General features: G+C 38.5%; 1 protein-coding gene across 11 annotated transcripts in view; it reads left to right on the forward strand.

The window, feature by feature from the left end:
• Positions 1-17005, forward strand: part of KIAA1328 (KIAA1328 ortholog) — a 366861-nt gene that overhangs the window by 222910 nt on the left and 126946 nt on the right. For all 11 annotated transcript variants that reach the window (XM_077900521.1, XM_077900522.1, XM_077900515.1 and 8 more), the window contains one exon: positions 5720-6393. In XM_077900521.1, coding sequence (XP_077756647.1) covers positions 5720-6393 — 674 coding nt within the window. The remainder of the gene's footprint in view (positions 1-5719; positions 6394-17005) is intronic.

A 17005-nucleotide genomic window follows, 5' to 3' on the forward strand; every position in this document is an offset into this window, starting at 1 on the left:
AAAAATTATTTTGAATTATAGGGGCACCTCAATGGCAGTCCATTGAGCATCTGCCTTTGGCTCAGGTCATGATCTCAGGGTCCTGGAATCAAGCCCTGCATCGGGCTCCATGCTCAGAGGGCAGTCTGCTTCTCCTCGTCCTTCTGCCTCCTCCCCTCTGCTTGTGCTCTGTCTCTGTCTCTCTCAGATAAATCAATAAAATCTTTTTTTTTTTTTTAAGTAAAAAGATGGGATGCCTGGGTGGCTCAGCAGTTGAGTGTCTGTCTTTGACTCAGGATGTGATCCCAGGGTCCCAGGATCGAGTCCCATATCGGGCTCCCTGCATGGAGCCTGCTTCTCCATCTGCCTATGTCTCTGCATCTCTCTGTGTGTCTCTCATGAATAAATAAATAAAACCTTTTTTTTTTTTAAGTAAATAGATAAAAATTATTTTGAATTATTTAAAAGTATTGGTTTCACCAAGCACATAACAAAACAAGATATCCAAATGGCTAATAAGCATATGTCAACTACTGTCACTACATATCAGGGAAATGCAAAATAAAATCATAGCAAGATTTCAGTACACACCAGATTGGCTTAAAGTAAAAACATACTATCATGTGTTAGTGTGGGGAGCTCTTTCTGCCCACAGGTCCTGTCCCTGTGCTTTAATAAAACCACCTTTTTTGTACCATCCTCCCCAAAGAAGTGTTAGTGTGAATATGAAGCACCTAAGACTCTTTTACTGTGCTGGTGGAGATGTAAAATAGAACGACCACTCTGGAAAACTTTTATTGGCTGTTTCTGTGTCAAACAAATGCCTACCCTGTGCCTGAGAGAAATAAATACATATGTCTAAAAAACGACTCATATAATGGGGCTTCTGGGTGGCTCAGTTAATTAAGCGTATGACTTGATTTCAGCTCAGATTATGATCCCAGGATTGTGAGATTGAGCCCAGTGTTGGGCTCCGTGCTGGGCATGGAGCCTGCTTAAGATTCTTCCTCATTCTCTCCCTCTGCCCCACCCCCTCTTAAAAAAAAAAGACATAATATTGCTAGCAGCTTTGTTCATAGTAGCTCTAAACTAGAAACAACCTAATCCAATAAAAGAATGAATAAACAAATGTTGCTATATTCACACAATGAAATTCCTTGAAGCAATAAAAAAGAATTAACTATCAGTACAGGCAACAACATAAAAGAAGCTCAAAATTATGTTGAGCTTAAGAAGCCAGCAGCAACAGGGACACCTGAGTGATTCAGTCAGTTGAGTGTCCAACTCTTGATTTCAACTTGGGTCTTGATCCCATGGGTGGTGAGATGGAACCCAATTTTGGGCTGTGTGCTCACTTGCACAGTGTCCTTGAGATTCTCTCTCTCCTCTTCCCCTGCCCTCTCCTCACCTCTCCCTCTTAAATAAATAAATAAAATCTTTAAAAAAAGACTTCTAGCTTTTAAAAAAGAAGAAGCCAGCCACAAAAGAGTAGCATACTTTATGATTCCAGTTGTATGAAGCTAAACATGGGCAAAACTAATCTGTGGTCATAGAACTGAGATTAATGGTTACCTCTGGGAGTGTGACAATGTTGGTTTGACTAGAAGTGGCACAAGGAACTTTCTGGGGTAATGATGATTACATGGGTATATGCAAATGTAAAATTTCATCAAGCTGTACACTTAAGACCTGTGCATTTTAGTATATGTAAATTGTGCCTCCGTTAAAAAAAAATTCTATTGGTTCCTAAATTAGTGTTATATATCTGAAAAATTCATAGCAAACCCATATGCCAGAGATTGCAGTTTGGAATTTGTTAGTTTAAGCCTTAGTTAAAAAGAGGTTACATTTGTAAACATCTCATAGAAAGGATGGAGCATCAACTCCAGAAAGAAAAACACATCTGTTTCATTCAGGCCCATTGTGACTTCCATGTGTCCCAAAGGCAATATTTGTCTCAAGCTCACTATAAAATAACTTAATTTCTTATATTCAGATTCTAACAGACAGTTACTCTATTTCTTCTCTCTTCTTTTTCTTAGTAGTACATAATTCAGCCTAATCATGGATTCTGATTTTTGTTTCTGGTTTTCTTGGTCCATAACCCAACTTGACTAATACAATCAGTCCCTAGTTACAATGTGCAAGCCCCAGTGCCGTACACCCAGAGAAGTAAATATAACTCCTGACCTCAAGGATTATTGAGGCAGAGAAGTTAATGATAACAACAGTAGTAATAATTCTAATAGGAAACATGGTTTGAATACTGACTTTAGCTAAGGCACTGTCCAAAGCTCTTTATGTGAATTATCTCATCCAGTACAACAACCCTAAGAGGCAGTGCAAAATGTCAGGATAAGACTGACATCTTTTGTATGAGGACAAAGATGAAGAACCTCTCTATTATCTGAAGCATATCAACTCTGGCCCAACCTACAAACCTCACTGCAGCAAAATAAAGCTAAATAACTGAACTCATTCTCTTTAGAAGTAATCTGTTGTAACTGCATGTCTCTTGGAGATCTTACCTTCCCCGCACACACCCCCTATAATATTCTTTTTGAAAAAAGTTTGGGTAAGCATAAGGGGTTTTTTTCCATTTTGTAAATTAGTACCCTTATCAGTTGACACCCTTGATAACTGCCCATCTGACCACCATTGAGGTCATTGAGGTCACTGATAAGAAAACTGAGAGTCAGGAAAGTTGAGTAATGTGCTTTGTTTTGTATTGCTGTGTAAGAAATAACTATAAATTTATTAGTTTAATACACATTTATTATCTCACAGTTTCTGTGGGTGATGAGTTCAACATAGGTTAGTTGGATCCTCTGCTCAGAGTCTTAGAAAATTTGCAGTCAAGGTGACAGCTGGGCCGCCTTCTAATCTGGAGCTCTGGATCCCCTTCCTTTTTTTTTTTTTTTTTAATTTTTTATTTATTTACGATAGTTACACAGAGAGAGAGCTAGAGAGAGGCAGAGACATAGGCAGAGGGAGAAGCAGGCTCCATGCACTGGGAGCCCGACATAGGACTCGATCCCCAGTCTCCAGGATCGTGCCCTGAGCCAAAGGCAGGCGCTAAACCACTGCGCCACCCAGGGATCCCTCTGGATCCTCTTCCAAACTCACATGTATGTTGGCAGAATTTAGTTTCTTGCATCTGTATGATAGATACCTCATTGTTAGCTGGAAACTGCCTTCTGCTCCAGACATCATTACTGATTGACCTCCTTCATTGATCCTCCCACATCATGTTAGCTTATTTCTTCAAGGCCAATCTCTAACATTAGGGAGGGTACTATACCCTTTTTTAAAGAACTTACTTAAACAGTAACATCCCTTTGGCCATATAGTGTAGCATAATGATGGGATTCATATCTTGTCATGTTCCCAAAGACTACCCACCTCAGTGGGAGGAGATAATACAAGGTGGGCACACTAAGAAGACAGGAATCTTGGGGACCATCTTAGAATCCTGCCTACCAATATGCACAGTCACCTATCAGGTAATTGGGAATTGCTGGTAATTGCTCTCTTTGAGCAAAGTATGCATCAAAATCATTAAGTTGAACTACCTCTCAAAAACAGAAAAAGTTAACTACCAAAAATTTTTTAATATTCCGAATACATAATTTAACAATTAGTACCATTAACATAAGTATCAGCTGTATCAATACCTAAAAATGCACATATGTAAATAATGTTAAGGAACAAAAATAAGACTATAAAATAATACATGCTATTGCTGTGTTACTAATACATGGATTAGGGAGGAAATATATGATAGTTGATTTAAGTTTACAAACCTTTAAAAAATTTACCTGTAATTTTTTAAGTATAATAATTCTATAAAAAAATAGCTTACCATACAAAGTAGCAGATGATAAATGTCAAATATTTGTTTTGACAGTGCTACAGAAGTTCAGTGTAGGGCAGCCCTGGTGGCTCAGTGGTTTAGCGCCACCTTCAGCCCAGGGCATGGTCCTGGAGACCCAGGATCAAGTCCCGCGTTGGGCTCCCTGCATGGAGCCAGCTTCTCCCTCTGCCTGTGTCTCTGCCATTCTCCCTCTCTCACTCTTTCTCTCTCTCTCTCTCTCTCTCATAAATAAATAAATAAATAAATAAAATAGTTTTTTAAAAGTTCAGTGTAGGGGAGACTAATGTAGACTAGAGTTTTCCTTCAGTTGTAAAATAAAGTTAATTTTTATGAGGTAGTTTATCATGAATTTTATCATAAGTTTCTTTTCTGTGGCATGCAACCTATTCAGTGTCATTTGCTCAGTATAAAGGATTGGATGTCCTCTTCCCAAATGTGGCTCCTCATTAGAATAGAACTCCTTTAGTATTGCTGTATTAATTCAAAATCTTAAGAGTGTTAGAAGAAACATGGTGTTGCTGTATATCTGCTGACACTTTTTACCAATCAGTTCATCATTTGCAACTATTGCAAAGTAAATTGGCAGGATTTTTTTCTCCTTTATGTTAAGGATCTCAATTTTTCACTTATTCCATGTCCCTAGAATAAGATAAACATCTGAACTGTTTATGAGTTCTAATTTAAAAAGAAGTTGTGGTAGACTGAATAATGGCCCCCAAACATGCCCATGTCCTAATCCCTAGAACCTGTGAATGTCTTTTTATATGACACAAAGGATTTTGTATGACAAGAAACTTTATAGACATGATTAAGTTAACAATCTTGGCGAGAGAAAATTATCCAGGATTACCTGGGTAAGCCCATGTTATCAAAACACTCCCTATAATAGGGACACGGGAGGAGTCAGATGTCCCATGATACAGATAAGTGGTTGTCAAGGTGTGTTCCCAGATGAGGAGCATCAGTATCATCTGGCAACTTCCTAAAAATGAGCTTCTCCAACCCTGCTGCAGAATTCCTGAATTCCTCTGGGGATGAAGCCCAGCAATTCACATTTAACAGTTCCTCCAGGTGATTCTGATATATGCTAAAGTTTGAGAATCACTGATCATAAACTAAGTTTTGCTCTCCTTAATAGAATAGGCTTGAGGCTAAAATACTGGGAAAGCTAACTCTATTGGCCTGCCAAAGGTGATTTGCAACTACTTCCTTTCTGTGTGAGTTGTATCAGGCTATAATCACTTGAACAGCTTAATTGAAAAATCACTTATGTTTATAGCTGAAATTAAATATGTTTTGTATTTAAATAACTGCTTTTGATTAGAATCATATTTTTTGGTTAGTACTTGGTTTTATCTGTGTGCTATAAAGATATTTATAAAAACTCATCAAATCTCTAGCAGTAACTAACATCCTATTCAGTTTAAGATGAAATGTTTTACATCAAATCCTGTTGTGTGTAATGTGTAATGAACAATCAAAGGGTATTACAAAGGGCGGCTGAATGGATTTCTTGCTTAGTATTTAGAAGTAAACATTTTGAGACATTACCTTTTAATGCTTTTGCCTCTTCTCAAAGTTGATTTTATATAACCTTTATTATTTGCTACTCTTGTCATCTTACTTAGCAGCAAATAGCAACATTTTCTTTTTCTCATCCTTATGGATAGACTGAAATGTAGATTGTTTCAAAATGGTTTTAGCTTTGTGGCACATGTCTGTTTAGCTCTGTGAATACTATCATTTATTATTTGAGAAGGCAAAACAACTTTGTTTTGGTACAAATATATCATTGATTTCTGAAAAGCCAAAAGAACTCATTTCAGTGTGCTCTTACTTAACAAATGATCTTGTGGTTCCTTCTAGGTATCCAATAGGAAAAGCACTCTTCAGTCCTCAGCTATGGAACTGGATGGTTCCTACTTGAGTGTAGCCAAATCACAAACCTGTTATCAAAACAAGGAGAAGCCTAGGTCTGCAAACCAGGACTCAGCTTCAGAATCCCTTGTGGAGTTCAAGAATAATTCTTTGAAACCAGCAGACTTTCATTATTCCAAAGAGGATCTAGACAGGATGCCATCAGAGACCAGAACATGTGATTATGGATCCCCAGGGAGAAGATTAGTAGATGCGGTCCCTATAGAGAAGGCTCCACCAGTGGAACTAAAGATGAAAGAATGCCACACCCTGAAGCCTACTCCATCCAGTCAGTGTTGTGGTCATAGACTTTCTGAAAATGCAGATCCTGTTCATGAAAGCCATCCTACACGCATGGCCCCTCAATATTCCAGAACACATCTGGAATCATGCAGTTATTGTGGGCTTTCCTGGGATTCCCTGATGCATGGTCAAGGGACACAGAAGTCTAGTGAAACCGATATCAAAAAGCAACTCTCAGAAAACAGAAGGCAGCAACTTATGCTTCAGAAAATGGAGCTGGAAATTGAAAAAGAGCGCCTTCAGCATCTGCTGACCCAGCAGGAGACAAAGCTTCTCCTAAAACAGCAGCAGCTTCATCAGTCTCGACTGGATTACGATTGGTGAGTCTTAGTTGTTCTTTCAGCAATGTCTGTAGCTTGGAGAGCACAGTGTTAATAAAATAATTGTTGTGCTACTATAACATTTGCAAAGGAACAGAGGTTCCTCAGAGTCTTGGCTTGCTCAAGATGCATACTCACCAGGACAACTAAGTAAATTCCACTATCTTCTTTGGAAGACTTGGAAAATTACCTTGTTCTTCCAAAATGTTAGCTTGATGTATCTACTTCTGAACAGTCCATTGTAACTTTCTCAGGATTCCAAAAAGAATATTTTAAAAAGATATTATTATAAAAAATCCTTTGCTATTTGAGATCATTGTAGAGAATTTTGGGCATTAGGTAAAAATTTGAGACTTCAGAATGTGGAATCAGATTGTGAAATAGAGTGATTAACTGTCACCATTCCATATTTGTCTATCCCCCGTAATATAAAATATAACAGATGATAGCCTTTCCAGTTCAACCGTTTCTCATCATGAAGCAGAACCTATTCAATAACCAATTCTTATAAATGTACCCGCATTTAAACTTTTCCTCCCTTAACAATTCTTCCCTAAGAACAGTGCTTCAAAAACTATATTGGTATTTTGAGATTATATAGCAGCATCAAAAAGTTTGCTATCTTAATTTATCCAAGCAAAATTAGTAATAAATCAGACTAAATTATATTTTAAACATAATATGACATTTATGTCCTTTTTTTCAATTTTGTCTTTAAAAAATAAATTATAAGTTTTCATAAGGAGGTTCTTGTATATATCCCAGCCATTTCCTTCTTAATCAAACTTAGATTTCTTCCTTTGTACTCATTCATATATCTTATACAGACACATATATCCTATACATATCTAGTATGAATATCATTTACTTTTACTTTTTCATTTTCTCTCAAAGATTCCACCCAATATTTTTTAGATTCTAATTTCCTTGAGAGTTCCATCTTGACATTTTTCTGTTAGTGTAATACTTTTCTTGGAACCAGAAATGCTCTTCCTCTTTCTCTTCATTCATAGTCAGACAGTTCCATTTTTCATTGTTGAAAGTTGGAGGCTTTTAACGTAACTGAAAATGAAGGTTCTTGTAACAAGATTATCACCAAACACCAAAAGGTTGCTTCAGTTTTATGACCCCAGTCTCTAATCCTCCAGTTAATGTGTAGTCTCTCCTGACAATATATTTAACAAACACTTATGGAATGCGTGTGATAGGTGAGAAATGGTTCTAGGCCCTTAGGATATAAAAATGAATCAAATGTGGTCTTTAAAGGGGGCACAGTCCAACAGGGGAAAATGGATAATTTTGGGATAAGTTTCGGGTTCACTTGAACAGCACTGTTTATTGGAATAATGCTACATAATGACAGCAAATAGACATTGTGTTCATTTGAACAGCACTATTCATTAAAATAATGCCACATAATGACAATAAAGTCTTTATTGTTCTCTTGATCATCTAGCTTAGATGAGAACTATGAAAAAGTTTTTGAGCAAGTTTTGTTTTATGTATAAATTGGAAAAGTTTATACATACTTATAGAACTTTTATAAACTTTTTTATTGGGGGGGATCCCAGGGTGGCTCAGCGGTTTGGCACCTGTCTTCAGCCCACGGCGTGATCCTGGAGTACCAGGATCAAGTCCCACGTCAGGCTCCCTACCTGCATGGACTCTGCTTCTCCCTCTGCCTGTGTCTCTGCCTCTGTCTCTCTCTCTCTCGAATAAATAAATAAAATCTTATTTAAAAATAAAATAAACTTTTTATTTTTAAATAATTATAGATTGACAGGAAGTTGCAAAAATACTATGGAGAGCCCCACCTTGTTTTTCCCTGTGGCTATGTCTTACATACCTCTAATGCGTTATCAAACTTGGCAAATTAACATTGGTACAATGTATGTGTCTAGCTCTATGCCATTTTTTCATGTGTGTATACTTGCATTACCACCACAGCGATCAAAATACAGAACTATTTCATCACAATCAAGATTTACTTTTTACTACCCCATTTGAGTTGCCCACCCTTTTCTACCTCCATTATCCCTAACCCTTGGAAACCACTAATTTCTTGTCTATAGCTTTGGCATTTTGAGAATGTTTTATAAATGGATTTATACAGTGTGTGAACTTTTGATATTGGCCTTTTTTTACTCAGTATGATGCTCTTGAGATACATCTAGGTTGTTACATGTATTGTGCCTTTTGATTGCTGAGTAGTTGTCCATGATATGGTTATACTATGATGTGTTTAACCATGTATCTATTGAAGGACAACTTGGTTTTTTGTCTGTTACAAAGAGAGCTGCTATGTACATTTTTATACAAGTTTTTGTGTGAACTACGGTTTTAATTCCTACAAATAAAAAACTAGGACTGTGACTGGTAAATCACATGATAAGCGTATATTTAATTTAAAAAAATTAAATGTACGTTTAGGTTATACTACATTTAGTATAAAATACTTCACCAGCAATGTATAAGGGACTGTTTCTCTATATCCTTACCAGTATTTGGAATTGTTACAAATTTTTATGTTGCCTGTTCTACTCCATGTATAATGATATTTTGTTGTGGTCTTAATTTGCATTTCTCAAAAGGCTAATGATGTTGAAAATCTTTTTATTTGCTTATTTTTACCTTCTTCCATCTTTTGGGGTAAATTGTCTCTTTAATAACTTTTGTCTATATTCGTATCAGATTGCTTAATGTTTTTTTAGTGTTGAATTTTGAGAGCTTTTTCATATATTCTGGATACGTCCTTTCTCAGATATGTGGATTGCAAATATTTCCTCCTATTCTGTAGCTTATCCTTTTAATCTCTTAACAGGATCTTTCACAGAGCAAAAGGTTTTAATTTAATGAAGTTTAATTTATCAATTTTTTTCTTATACATTATATACAGTTTTTAATCATGAATGTTGAATTTTCTCAACTCTTGTTTATGCATAAATTGATGTGATCATGTGATTTTTTTAAATTTAACCTACTAATATGGTAGATTACATTTATTGATTTTTGAATATTGACCTAGTGTTGCATCCCTGGAAAATAAACCCCATTTGGTTATAGTGTAAATACTTTTTATTTATTACCAAATTTCATTTACTATTATTTTGTTAAGAGCATTTGCATCAATATTGGTGAGGAATTTTGGACTGTATTTTTTTTTATGCTGTCTTTGTCTATGGTATCAAGGTAATACTGGTCTCATTTATTTATTTTATTCATTTCTTTATTATTTTCTTCCTTTTGCTTGCTTTGGACTTAACTTGCCCTCCTATTTTTAAATTCCTTAAGGTGGGAGCTTAGATTATTGGTTAGAGACTTTTCTTCTTTTCTGGTGGAAGCTTTTAGTGCTATACATTTCCATCTCAGCACTGTTTTAAGTATGTCTCACAAGTTTTGGTATGTTCATGTATTCACTTAGTATAATGTTCCTCTGGGTTCATCCATGGTATTGCAAATGACAGAATTTCCTTCCTTCTTATAACTGAATAATATATATATTTTTATATGTCTGTTTCTATCCATTTATTTGTTGACAGACACTTAGGTTATTTCCATTACAAGTAACACTGAGAGGAACATGGGAGTACAGATATTTCTTCAAGATACTCACTTCATTTCCTTTAAATAGATACCCAGAAGTAGCATTGCTGGATCATTTGGTAGTTCTGTTTTTCATTTTCTTGAGAAATCTCCGTACTATTTTTCATAATGGCTGTACCAACTTACATAAACACCAACAGCGTATAGGGATTCTCTTTTCTCCATATCCTGCCCAATATTTGTTACCATTTTTTTTCCTTTTTTTTTTAATATTTTATTTATTTATGACAGATACAGAGAGAGAGAGAGAGGCAGAGACACAGGCAGAGGGAGAAGCAGGCTCCATGCACGGGAGCCCGATGTGGGATTCGATCACGGGTCTCCAATATCACGCCCTGGGGCAAAGGCAGGCGCCAAACCGCTGCGCCACCCAGGGATCCCTTTTTTTTCCTTTTGATCAAAGCCAACCTACAGGTGTGAGGCAATATCTCACTATAGGTTTGATTTGTGCTTCTGTAACAATTAGTGATACCAAGCGTCTTTTCATGTACCCATTAGTTACTCATGTGTCTTCTTTGAAAAAAATGTCTTTTAAGTGCCTTGGCCAATTTTTTAATTGGGTTATTTGGTTTTTTGCTGATGAGTTGTGTAAGTTCTGTGTATATTTAGAATGTTAACCCCTTATCACCCTTGTCATATATATATATATAATTAACCCCATGCCATATATATAATTTGCAAAAATTTTCTCTTATTCCATGGGTTGCCTTTTCATTTTTATAATTTATTTCTTTTGCTGTGCAGAAGCCTTTTATCTTGATGTGGTCCCACTTACTTTATTATTGTTGCCTGAGCTTTTTCCCTGTTTTCTTCTAGTACTTTTACAGTTTCAGGTCTTATATTTAATTCTTTAATCAGTTCAGGTTAATTTTTCATTCTAAGTGTTTTTTTAATAATAAATTAATTTTTTATTGGTGTTCAATTTACCAACATACAGAATAACACCCAGTGCTCATCCCGTCAAGTGCCCCCTCAGTGCCCGTCACCCATTCACCCCCAGCCCCCGCCATCCTCCCCTTTCATCACTCCAAGTTCGTTTCCTAGAGTTAGGAGTCTTTATGTTCTGTCTCCCTTTCTGATATTTCCCACACATTTTTTCTCCCTTCCCCTATATTCCCTTTCACTATTATGTATATTCCCCAAATGAATGAGAACATATAATGTTTGTCCTTCTCCGATTGACTTACTACACTCAGCATAATACCCTCCAGTTCCATCCACGTTGAAGCAAATGGTGGGTATTTGTCGTTTCTAATGGCTGAGTAATATTCCACTGTATACATAAACCACATCTTCTTTATCCATTCATCTTTCAATGGACACCGAGGCTCCTTCCAGTTTGACTATTGTGGACATTGCTGCTATAAACATCGGGGTGCAGGTGTCCTGACGTTTCATTGCATCTGAATCTTTGGGGTAAATCCCCAACAGTGCAATTGCTGGGTCATAGGGCAGGTCTATTTTTAACTCTTTGAAGAACCTCCACACAGTTTTCCAGGTGGCTGCACCAGTTCACATTCCCACCAACAGTGTAAGAGGGTTCCCTTTTCTCCGCATCCTCTCCAACATTTGTGGTTTCCAGCCTTGTTAATTTGCCCCATTCTCATTGGTGTGAGGTGGTATCTCATTGTGGTTTTGATTTGTATTTCCCTGATGGCAAGTGATGCAGAGCATTTTCTCATGTGCATGTTGGCCATGTCTATGTCTTCCTCTGTGAGATTTCTCTTCATGTCTTTTGCCCATTTCATGATTGGATTGTTTGTTTCTTTGGTGTTGAGTTTAAGAAGTTCTTTATAGATCTTGGAAACTAGCCCTTTATCTGATACATCATTTGCAAATATCTTCTCCCATTCTGTAGGTTGTCTTTTAGTTTTGTTGACTGTATCCTTTGCTGTGGAAAAGCTTCTTATCTTGATGAAGTCCCAATAGTTCATTTTTGCTTTTGTTTCTTTTGCCTTCGTGGATGTATCTTGCAAGAAGTTCCTGTGGCCAAGTTCAAAAAGGGTGTTGCCTGTGTTCTCCTCTAGGATTTTGATGGAGTCTTGTCTCACATTTAGATCTTTCATCCGTTTTGAGTTTATCTTTGTGTATGGTGAAAGAGAGTGGTTTAGTTTCATTCTTCGCATATGGATGTCCAATTTTCCCAGCACCATTTATTGAAGAGACTGTCTTTCTTCCAATGGATAGTCTTTCCTCCTTTATCGAATATTAGTTGACCATAAAGTTGAGGGTCCACTTCTGGGTTCTCTATGCTGTTCCATGGATCTATGTGTCTGTTTTTGTGCCAGTACCACATTGTCTTGATGACCACAGCTTTGTAGTACAACCTGAAATCTGGCATTGTGATGCCACCAAATATGGTTTTCTTTTTTAAAATTCCCCTGGCTATTCTGATTCCACACAAATCTTAAAATAATTTGTTCTAACTCTCTGAAGAAAATCCATGGTATTTTGATAAGGACTGCATTAAACGTGTAAATTGCCCTGGGTAACATTGACATTTTCACAATATTAATTCTGCCAATCCATGAGCATGGAATATTTTTCCATCTCTTGGTGTCTTCCTCGATTTCTTTCAGAAGTGTTCTATAGTTTTTAGAGTATAGATCATTTACCTCTTTGGTGAGTTTTATTCCTAGGTATTTTATGCTTTTGGGTGCAATTGTAAATGGGATTGACTCCTTAATTTCTCTTTCTTCAGTCTCATTGTTAGCGTATAGAAATGCCATTGATTTCTGGGCTTTGATTTTGTATCCTGCCATGCTACCAAATTACTGTATGAGTTCTAGCAATCTTGGGGTGGAGTCTTTTGGGTTTTCTATGTAGAGTATCATGTCATCGGCGAAGAGGGAGAGTTTGACTTCTTCTTTGCCAATTCGAATGCCTTTAATGTCCTTTTGTTGTCTGATTGCTGAGGCTAGGACTTCCAGTACTATGTTGAATAGCAGTGGTGACAATGGACAACTCTGTCTTGTTACTGATCTTAGGAGAAAGGCTCCCAGTGCTTCCCCATTGAGAATGATATTTGCTGTGGGCTTTTCATAGATGGCTTTTAAGATGTCGAGGAATTTTCCCTCTATCCCTATGCTCTGAAAAATTTTGATCAGGAATGGATGCTGTATTTTGTCAAATGCTTTCTCTGCATCTAATGAGAGGATCCTATGGTTCTTGGTTTTTCTCTTGCTAATATGATGAATCACATTGATGTTTTTACGAGTGTTAAACCAGCCTTGTGTCCTGGGGATAAATGCTACTTGGTCATGGTGAATAATCTTCTTAATGAATTGTTGGATCCTATTGGCTAGTATCTTGTTGAGAATTTTTATATCCATGCTCATCAGGGATATTGGTCTGTAATTCTCCTTTTTGGTGGGGTCTTGGTCTAGTTTTGGAATTAAGGTGATGCTGGCCTCATAGAATGAATTTGGAAGTACTCCATCTCTTTCTATCTATCCAAACAGCTTTAGTAGAATAGGTATGGTTTCTTCTTTAAACATTTGATAGAATTCCCCTGGGAAGCCATCTGGCCCTGGACTCTTGTGTCTTGGAGGTTTTTGATGACTGCCTCGATTTCCTCCCTGGTTATTGGCCTGTTCAGGTTTTCTATTTCTTCCTGTTCCAGTTTTGGTAGTTTGTGGCTTTCCAGGAATGCATCCATTTCTTCTAGATTGCCTAATTTATTGGCGTATAGCTGTTCATAATATGTTTTTAAAATCGTTTGTATTTCCTTGGTGTTGGTAGTGATCTCTCCATTCTCATTCATGATTCTATTAATTTGAGTCTCCTCTCTCTTCTTTTTAATAAGGCTGGCTAATGGTTTATCTATCTTATTAATTCTTTCAAAGAACCAACTCCTGGTTTTGTTGATTTGTTCCACAGTTCTTCTGGTCTCGATTTCATTGAGTTCTGCTCGAATTTTAATTAACTCTCTTCTTCTGCTGGGTGTAGGATCTATCTGCTGTTTTTTTGTCTAGCTCCTTTATGTGTAAGGTTAGCTTTTGTATTTGAGTTCTTTCCAGTTTTTGAATGGATGCTTGTATTGCGATGTATTTCCCCCTTAGGACTGCTTTTGCTGCATCCCAAAGATTTTGAATGGTTATATCTTCATTCTCATTAGTTTCCATGAATCTTTTTAATTCTTCCTTAATTTCCTGGTTGACCCTTTTATCTTTTAGCAGGATGGTCCTTAACCTCCACGTGTTTGAGGTCCTTCCAAACTTCTTGTTGTGATTTAGTTCTAGTTTCAAGGCATTATGGTCTGAGAATATGCAAGGGACGATCCCAATCTTTTGGTATCGGTTCAGACCCGATTTGTGACCCAGTATGTGGTGTATTCTGGAGAAAGTTCCATGTGCACTTGAGAAGAATGTGTATTCAGTTGAGTTTGGATGTAAAGTTCTGTAGATATCTGTGAATTCCATCTGGTCCAGTGTATCATTTAAAGCTCTCATTTCTTTGGAGATGTTGTGCTTAGAAGACCTATCTAGTATAGAGAGAACTAGATTGAAGTCACCAAGTATAAGTGTATTATTATCTAAGTATTTCTTCACTTTGGTTATTAATTGGTTTAAATTTTTGGGAGCTCCCACATTCGGGGCATATATATTGAGGATTGTGAAGTCCTCTTGTTGGATAGATCCTTTAAGTATGATATAGTGTCCCTCTTCATGTCTGACTACAGTCTTCGGAGTAAATTTTAGTTTATCTGATATGAGGATGGCTACCCCTGCTTTCTTTTGAGGACCATTTGAATGGTAAATGGTTCTCCAACCTTTTATTTTCAGGCTGTAGGTGTCCTTCTGTCTAAAATGAGTCTCTTGTAGACAGCAAATAGATGGGTCCTGCTTTTTTATCCAGTCTGAAACCCTGCACCTTTTGATGGCGTCATTAAGCCCGTTCACATTCAGAGTTACTATTGAGAGATATGAGTTTAGTGTCATCATGATATCTATTCAGTCCTTGTTTTTGTGGATTGTTCCACTGAACTTCTTCTTAAAGGGAATTTTAAGAGTCCCCATTAAAATTTCTTGCAGAGCTGGTTTGGAGGTCACATATTCTTTCAGTTCCTGCCTGTCTTGGAAGCTCTTTATCTCTCCTTCCATTTTGAATGAGAGTCTTGCTGCATAAAGTATTCTTGGTTGCATGTTCTTCTCATTTAGGACCCTGAATATATCCTGCCAGCCCTTTCTGGCCTGCCAGGTCTCTGTGGAGAGGTCTGCTGTTACCCTAATACTCCTCCCCATAAAAGTCAGGGATTTCTTGTCTCTTGCTGCTTTAAGGATCTTCTCTTTATCTTTGGAATTTGCAAGCTTCACTATTAGATGTCAAGGTGTTGAACGGGTTTTATTGATTTTAGGGGGGGATCTCTCTATTTCCTGGATCTGAATGCCTGTTTCCCTTCCCAGATTAGGAAAGTTTTCAGTTAGGATTTGTTCAAATACATATTCTGGACCTCTGTCCCTTTCGGCGCCCTTGGGAACCCCAATTAAACATAGGTTTTTCTTCCTCAGGCTGTCATTTATTTCCCTTAATCTGTCCTCATGGTCTTTTAATTGTCTGTCTCTTTTTTCCTCAGTTTCCCTCTTTGCCATCAACTTGTCTTCTATGTCACTCACTCGTTCTTCTACCTCGTTAACCCTCATCCTTAGGACTTCTAGTTTGGATTGCATCTCATTCAATTGATTTTTAATTTCTGCCTGATTGGATCTAAATTCTGCAGCCATGAAGTCTCTTGAGTCCTTTATGCTTTTTTCTAGAGCCACCAGTAGCTGTATAATAGTGCTTCTGAATTGGCTTTTTGACATTGAATTGTAATCCAGATTTTGTAACTCTGTGGGAGAGAGGACTGTTTCTGATTCTTTCTTTTGAGGTGAGGTTTTCCTTCTAGTCATTTTGTTCAGTGCAGAGTGGCCAAAAACAAGTTGTATTGGGAAAACGAGAAAAAGAGAAGAAAGAAGGAAAGAAAAGAGAAAAAGAAAAAGGAAGAAAAAAAAGAAAAAGAGAGAAGAAAAAGAAAGGAAAGAAAAGGGTGGGGGAAGCAAACAGAAATCAAAAAGAAAAAAAAAGAAAAGAAAAAACCACGGGGGAGTATCTTCTGATTCTGTATACTTTAAGTCCCTTGACTTCCCCTGGAACTGGTCCGTCTAGCTAATGTTCTGGGGGAGGGGCCTGTTGTGCTGATTTTCAGGTGTTAGCACTTGGGGGAGCTGCTCTGCCCCTGCCTGGTGCAGGGCTCAGTGGGGGTTGTTCACCCCGTGAGGCCCCAAGAGGAACAACCCCAGTGGCGGGGCCAGCTCTGGAGCCCTGCATTCAGCTCCTGCAGTAACTCCGGAGCTCTCGGTCTGCAGGGCCTGGATGCTTCGGGGCGGAGCCGGTGATCTGCTCAGCTGGGGCAGGAGCGTCCTTGCGGTCCTGGGCCCTCCCGGCTTCTGCCTGCCCCGGGAGGAGGCCGGATCCTGGGCTGTGTCCCGGCGCCCTGTGCTCCGGAGCCTGCGCTGTTGGATTTGCGCTCCCGCCCCGCAGCCCGCGTAGCCTCCGCCCGAGCCCCTCCGAGCTGCTCCGAGTCCCGCCGTGCGCGCTGCAGCCCTTAGGGAGCTCGGCGCACTCTCCCGGGGCGCAGGTGTCTGTTAGTGTCCCCGCGAGCCCGAGGGCATCCCCGCCCTCCTGGGTCCTGCTCCAACTCCCTGGGAGCCCCTTTCCGCCCGGGAAGGTTGGTGCAGCTCCTGCTCCTCCGGGACGGGGCTCTCCTGTCCTGGGGACTCTCGCCCCGGCCTCAGCCCGGCTCCTCGCGGGGCCCCTCCCCCTTGGAGGCCTTTTGTTTCTTTATTTCTTTTTCCCTGTCTTCCTACCTCGATAGAAGCGCGAACTCTTCTCACTGTAGCGTTCCAGCTGTTCTCTCTTTAAATCTCAGGCTGAATTCATAGATTTTCAGGATGATTTGAAGGTTATCTAGGTAACTTGGTGGGGACAGGTGACCTGGGGACCCTACTCTTCCGCGATCTTGCCCCTC

This window comes from Canis aureus, chromosome 6 (genome assembly GCF_053574225.1).
Source record: "Canis aureus isolate CA01 chromosome 6, VMU_Caureus_v.1.0, whole genome shotgun sequence".
NCBI classification, from domain to species: Eukaryota; Metazoa; Chordata; class Mammalia; order Carnivora; family Canidae; genus Canis; species Canis aureus.